The sequence below is a fragment of the Musa acuminata genome, chromosome BXJ1-4 (genome assembly GCF_036884655.1).
Source record: "Musa acuminata AAA Group cultivar baxijiao chromosome BXJ1-4, Cavendish_Baxijiao_AAA, whole genome shotgun sequence".
NCBI classification, from domain to species: Eukaryota; Viridiplantae; Streptophyta; class Magnoliopsida; order Zingiberales; family Musaceae; genus Musa; species Musa acuminata.
This window is the reverse complement of record NC_088330.1, coordinates 24,789,411-24,795,869: the sequence shown is the minus strand read 5'-3', so window position 1 is coordinate 24,795,869 and position 6,459 is coordinate 24,789,411. Positions and strand designations below refer to the sequence as shown.

The following is a 6,459-nucleotide window of genomic DNA, read 5'->3' as shown; positions in this document are numbered from 1 at the left end:
ACTTGATTGCTGTACAACCTGCGGTAGAGGACTTATGAATGACAATCAAGCATGTCATGTATTTTGAAATGGTATTATGAATTTAATTTTTAAGAATGATCATTATAGATAGGCTATATATATATATACTTGAACCACTATTTCAATGCCACCAGTTTCTTTGGACATCAACAAACAATGAGTCAACATGTTCTTGCCACAGCGAAGAATGAAGTCTGGAGGTCGACCAGGTCTACCCACTATGTCACGTACAAGAAATCGTTCTGCAGCTACTCTACAACATGATGTCAGTGACATTTCGCAGCAATTAAGCCCTTAGAAATTGCTTACGGAGTCAGCAGTCGCCCACCATTACTTTGCTTTGATTCCCATTGGCGCTTTAGCGATGAACTCATTAACCTCGTAAAGGACGACCGAGTCTTAACCGTGATGCACGTATTGGCTTCAAAGCTGAAGTTTTAGCGTCAAGCCCAGCTTAAATAGATGGACGAGATTTGTCCTGTGGCCATTAATGGGTTGGACCATCCAAATCAGCGCGGTCCCATCTTGATTACCAAGTTTTGACTCCAAAGTTCCTCGACACTGCGTGGAAGTTCACTGCTTGTTTCTCCACGATAAGACAACAAAGGACCCCTTCTCGGAAGATCGAAAAGAAAGCAATACGTACTGGTTGATTCTCTCTCTTTCCCTCTATATATATATAGATTGGCTACACAAGTCATTCATCATGCACATCTTATCCACGTTACTAGCTTGCTTAATTCTGTAACGAGAAGCATCGTAATGGTCATCTACCTGATTTTGCTGGTTGTGAATTCCGATTTCTTCTGCAACATAAGCCATATCTTCAGAGACTTCCTTCGATTTTGTGCAACCTTCATCTATCTGATGTCGTTGCTGATCAAGTTTGTCGTTCAAAGTGAGACTAGTACCAAGGAGGAAGAGGAAAAGGAAGAAAAACACAACGAAAGTCTGCCACAAGATGCAAAATGCAAATGTTGCAACAAGAAAGGAGAATTGACGTATGATGATATCCGAGTGGTGGTGTGGAGGCTCGGCATGGTGGGTCGATGGAGTAACAAAGAGGTCAAGAGTGGAGATGACTCTATCACGTGCGAAGAGTGTCGAGCGATGGAAGGAATCAACGGGCTACTGGAGGATAAGCTAGCTAGCTTGGAAGAACTGAAGGAGGCATTCTATGTGTTCGATAGGAACGAGGATGGGTTCATAAGCCCTAAGGAATTGTGGTGTGTGATGCGGAGGTTGGGCTTGCAAGAGGGACTTGGTCTATCAGACTGTGAGAGGATGATTCATGTCTTTGATGAGGACAATGACGGAAAGATAAACTTCATGGAGTTCAAGCGCTTGCTCGAGAACACTATTTAGTCTTTCTTCTTCTGCTGTTACGATGGTAGCACTTACGAAGTAGATCCAAGTTCAAAGTGTAGTGTAGTGTAGTGTTTGATCCCTCAACTTAAAGATATTTGAAGTCTGTTCATGATTGAATCGATTCTGATGTTCCTATATTATATCATATTGTCTTCCTTAATATGAAGCTCAGATTAGATTTTGAGTGGAAAGCGAAACTCTCTCAATTTGATATAAATCCGAGTGAATTACACATTAATGCATTTTAAATTAAAGAGAGAACAAAATTCCACAGACAGAAACTAATCAAATTTCAGAATTTATAAATTTTCTAATTAGTTGAACAAATTATCATTTTTGTTTTGTTTTGTTTTGAAGAACTATTCAAGTAAAAACATATACATAATTCGAATTTTTAATAATTCATGGAATTTTGCTACTATAATTAAGCGTACCTTTTAGATTTCACAAACCAAGAAGCCAACTCGCTTCTTCAATTAATATTATTTTTCGAGAAAAATAAAATAAAAAGGTGTTCCTAATTCACGGTCCAGGAATTAGGAGCTCTTGGCCTTTGAACGGTCATGATTAATCCGATGAAGGGGATCTACGGTCTAGGATGTACTAAGAAACCCTAAAAGGCTGCGAAGAGTTTGTTATATGGTTCCGCGACTTCTGTCGGCCGTCTACTTCCGTTGCTTAGGGTTCTCGGGAGGTATTCTCTGTCTTTGCCCCTGTTTCTTTGGATTCGACTCGATACATTTAGTTGTCGCTCGAGGATAATCCCTTTTTTCTCTTTTGCTTACTCTCTCGTGTTTTCGGAGGATAGAATGTTATAGTGTCTCCCACGATCTTGAAGTGGTAATGTATTTTTGCATTTATCTGTGCCGATTGCTGAACCCTGAGCGTCAAATCGCGTAGTGGCTCCAAATCTAGCATTTCGATTCTTAAGTTCGTCTGCGGTTTGGTTGGCTGAGATATCGTGAGATTTTATATCCTATTACTCGTTCGACATGCTTGAAACCCATCCGTCTCATTAAACATGTGCACTCATTGAATTGCTATCATCCGTATCAATCAACGAGTATTATTTCTCGATATTGTTTCTTTTTCTGCTTGTTCTACTTAATCTGAGATTTGTTTCATGTTGAGACTTTGCAAGGTTATATTGGTAGACTGTTGTTGGGGTTTTATGAGGGTATGCATGCGTGCGCGGGTATTTGTGCGATCATTGATTGCTGTAATGGTTACAACAGTATTGCCAATGCTTTTGGATTTGATAAGGATCTCAATATTGTGCTGCAGTTAACCTGGTCCTAGACACACTATAGTAGCTTTATTTGGTGGCCAGAGTTTGGTTTTTTGTTTTGGATGCCTGCAGCCATGAACTGGATTAATTTAGTTGATGTTTGACTTTTAATTTACATTTGCTTTACAGGCAATCCATGTCATCTTTCTCCTCTGACGACTGGCTTTTGTCAGTCGATATGTTGATATGCTGTAAAATTATCTGAGATTTATTTCTTTTTGTAACTGCTACACTGAGAAATGAAGTTGCTAGGAAACTTTTAAGTATATCTAATTCTTTTATAAAGTTGTTACTTTTTCTGAAGGTCTTCAAGAATGAATGTCATGTTCAAAGTCTTTTTATTTCATGCAGTGTTTGTACAATTTGATTTGAGTTTTAGTCTTTTTGTTATATGCTCTTTTTGTAATCTTTTCTGCACATCTGTTGCTGGTTATATTCTAACTACTTTTACATGTTTTCAGAATAACACGTTGAAGGAAATTCAATAAGATGGTTCTCAAGTATGTTCTGTAATTCTACCTCATGCATCATGCATTCCTTTTTTAATAGTTCATCTTGTCTTCCACATCAACATGTGCTCTACGCATGTTTTTTTCCATCGTCCACTTTTGTCCACCTTTCATCTTTCATACTTGTCCTATATCCATGACAGTCTATAAAGTTGGCTAACCATGTGCTATACATTTATAGGCATTATCCACATCTGATTTTCATTTGATTCTCATTTGTGATAATTGAAATCTCCTATTTCAGTTTTGACCGTTGCTTTTTTCAGTATTTTCTGTATCCTAAATCCTAAAATTACACTTTCTAATGTAGACACCGTGCTTTGTGCTAATGCTGCAGGACTGAACTCTGCCGTTTTAGTGGTGCCAAGATATATCCAGGAAAGGGCATCAGATTTGTCCGATCTGACTCACAGGTTTGCTTGCCAGATATTATTTTGGACTCAGGTATCTAAAGGAAGTATTCATTTTTCTATATTAACTAATGCATCAATTTCTTCAGGTCTTCCTTTTTGCAAATTCAAAATGCAAGCGTTACTTCCACAACCGCCTGAAACCTGCTAAGCTTACGTGGACTGCAATGTACAGAAAGCAACATAAGAAGGTTTCCTTTTTCCAGTTCACACTCCATCTATTTGCATCCATTAGTTGAAGTATATTTCATTGTATTAAATACTCTGTGATGTCCATTTATTAGTTCACTTGATTCTTTATGCCACAGATATCTCCAGAAATGCAAGTATCATATATAACTCTGTAAACCTTGTAAACTCTCCTTTGGTGCCCTTGGTTGTTGCAACAGGTGGTAATTTGTAGGAATATTTTAGTAATTTATAGGGTGGTGATTGTATGGGTGGCAATGGGGTTATCTTACCATGGCTCCATTCACCCTTACCTTCAATAACAACAACAAAATCGTAACTCTCAACTATTTGGGGTTGGTTATATGGATCTTTTGCCATTATTGTCATGCGCAGATATGTGTGTGTGTGTATATATATGTGTAGGTATGTATGTATTTACACGCATGACACAATCTGACTTTTTAGGCATCAAAGATCACATAGGTCATATCGAGAGGAGAGGGTGATAATTTTGATTTTCTTGCCACAGGATATTCATGCTGAAGCTATAAAAAAGAAACGTCGTGCCACCAAGAAACCATATTCCAGGTCTATTGTTGGTGCTACCCTTGAGGTCATTCAGAAGAAGAGAACTGAGAAACCTGAAGTTCGGGATGCCGCAAGAGAAGCAGCTCTTCGGTACTGTTCATTTGTAGCTTTAGTTGTTTCTTATGCAATAGAAATTGGATAATTAATTGTGATGAAAAAAAATATATGGCTAGCTACTTCTATCGTCAGTGTAGTTACAGAATCTCCGGAAACCTTTGAGTAATTATACTTATTTTGCTCTTAACCTCTCAGACCATTCTTCAGCATAAGTTACCCTAAATTAGTTTGCTCCATGAAGTGATTATCTTGTAGTGTTTACGTATCTCCTAATCAGACATTCTATCCTTTGCTTTCATGATTATGGCTATTTATGAGTGCTTTGCTGTTGAATTTCTATGTCAATCATGCCTTTTTGTTTTAAATGTCTAATTTCTATATAAAATTATAGTCAATCAGGTATTAAAATATGACATTATGATACTCTAAACTTCTATCATAAATTTGTGATTGCTATGTGCGACCACAATAAGTATTATGTTGGAATATGGTTAAAAATCATAAAAATATGATATTATGTTACAGTTGTTGACCTAAATTTGTAATTGTTATGTGAGAATACAGTTGAATAGGCATTGTGATATTACAGTATGGTTCGGTGGCAATCATTTTCTTGATAACCGGTGCTCTCCTTTTGGATTTGAACTTGCAAATTATCCTGGTAAGCAACTGTTGTTAGTCATCCAGATGGTTACTGCTTGTCTGCTGCTGCAGTGAAATCAAGGAGCGTATAAAGAAAACGAAGGATGAGAAGAAAGCCAAAAAGGCTGAGATCATGGCTAAAACTCAGAAGACGCAGACAAAAGCTGGCGTCCCCAAGGGTGCCAAGGGCCCCAAGCTTGGTGGTGGTGGTGGCAAGCGTTGAAAACCTAGTTTCCCTGCTTATCCATTTCTGTTGACCGTTGAGAAATTTAGTCTGTCTGTTTACTTGTACCCTTTATGAACATTATCTGCAGCAGGTTGTTAAGTATCATATCAAACTTTATCCAACATGAGAAATTTATTAAAAACCTAGTTTTGAAGGTTGATTAATCTATTGGCCGTCATTCTGTTTTAAGATTGTGTCCTAGTTGCAGGGAAGCTTGGCTTTCTTTAATTAAATAATTAAATGGGGAAATTGTTTCTGGTCTCTAGAACTGACGGATCTGGTTGCGAAATTGCTGGTTCAGTCGAATTTGGAACCCAAATCGAACCAATTCTATATGGCTCATCGAATGAATTAGAATCACATATTTTTATTTTTAAATTTCTCAAAATATCTCTCCATTTTTTAAACTATTGAAGTCATGTATTTGTTATTTTTAGGGGGCATTATTTACTTTTTTTAAATTATTTTTTGGATTGCATCGTTGACTTTGGTTCCGAGGTGATTCAATTCATCTCGGATTTGGTTCAGAATTGTCGAACCGTTAACCCAATTTGAGTTTGCTTCAAATTGGGCCGGGTTGGTTCTTTCTGATAGTTTTGTTATGAACAACAACGACACTAGATATTCTTGTGAAACATGAAATAGCTGCTCCTGATGATAACAGGTTCTTTCCTACATGAAATCTTGTTGGATAATGCTCTTGGTTGCATGCGGATTACATATGCCAGTCGATTGGTACGAATACGCAGTATGGCGAGTATGATAAGTGTATTGGCCGGTTCTCTCGGTATAAAATCAAACTAGCTGAATGATTGACTATTACATTGGTCGGGTGTCGATCATATATAATTTTATGGTTCATTATGGATGATTGAGTACGATTTCCTTCTACTACATGGGATGGATTTCATCTGAGACTACCATTAATTCTTAAAGCATGTTAAAAACCCTAAACCCCTCCCTCCTATCTGTGCTGTTATTTCCCATCTCCTTTTATCCTTTTCTATTCTCCCCTACTCCTTGGTACTAAATTCACTTTGTCATCATGTCATTCACAGACAGTCCTGCGAAAAAGTCGAAAGGGTTGGCTGAAGTCGATTCTCACGAAGTTTTCAACAATGACTAGTCACCTTAACAATATCTAAGGATAAAGACATAGTAAGTTCTTATCCTTGTAAA

The 6,459-nt window shown here is 37.5% G+C and overlaps 2 protein-coding genes across 3 annotated transcripts; both read left to right on the top strand.

Annotated features, from left to right (window-relative positions):
• Nucleotides 1-749: 749 nt before the first annotated feature.
• Nucleotides 750-1,498, top strand: LOC135672475 (probable calcium-binding protein CML45). The gene has a single exon (XM_065180953.1). It carries the CDS (start codon nt 784-786, stop codon nt 1,384-1,386), a length of 603 nt encoding a protein of 200 aa, XP_065037025.1. The 5' UTR covers nt 750-783; the 3' UTR covers nt 1,387-1,498.
• A 521-nt stretch (nt 1,499-2,019) lies between these two features.
• Nucleotides 2,020-5,444, top strand: LOC135650894 (large ribosomal subunit protein eL24-like). Of its 2 annotated transcripts, none has more exons than XM_065170564.1 (6): nt 2,020-2,083; nt 3,139-3,177; nt 3,524-3,599; nt 3,686-3,787; nt 4,297-4,445; nt 5,127-5,444. In XM_065170564.1, the coding sequence occupies exons 2-6, from the start codon at nt 3,167-3,169 to the stop codon at nt 5,275-5,277; spliced, it is 489 nt and encodes a 162-aa protein (XP_065026636.1). In that variant the 5' UTR covers nt 2,020-2,083; nt 3,139-3,166; the 3' UTR covers nt 5,278-5,444. The 2 variants fall into 2 exon arrangements, with proteins under 2 accessions (XP_065026636.1, XP_065026643.1); XM_065170571.1 differs by lacking the exon at nt 2,020-2,083 and adding an exon at nt 2,326-2,350.
• The last annotated feature ends 1,015 nt before the right edge of the window (nt 5,445-6,459 follow it).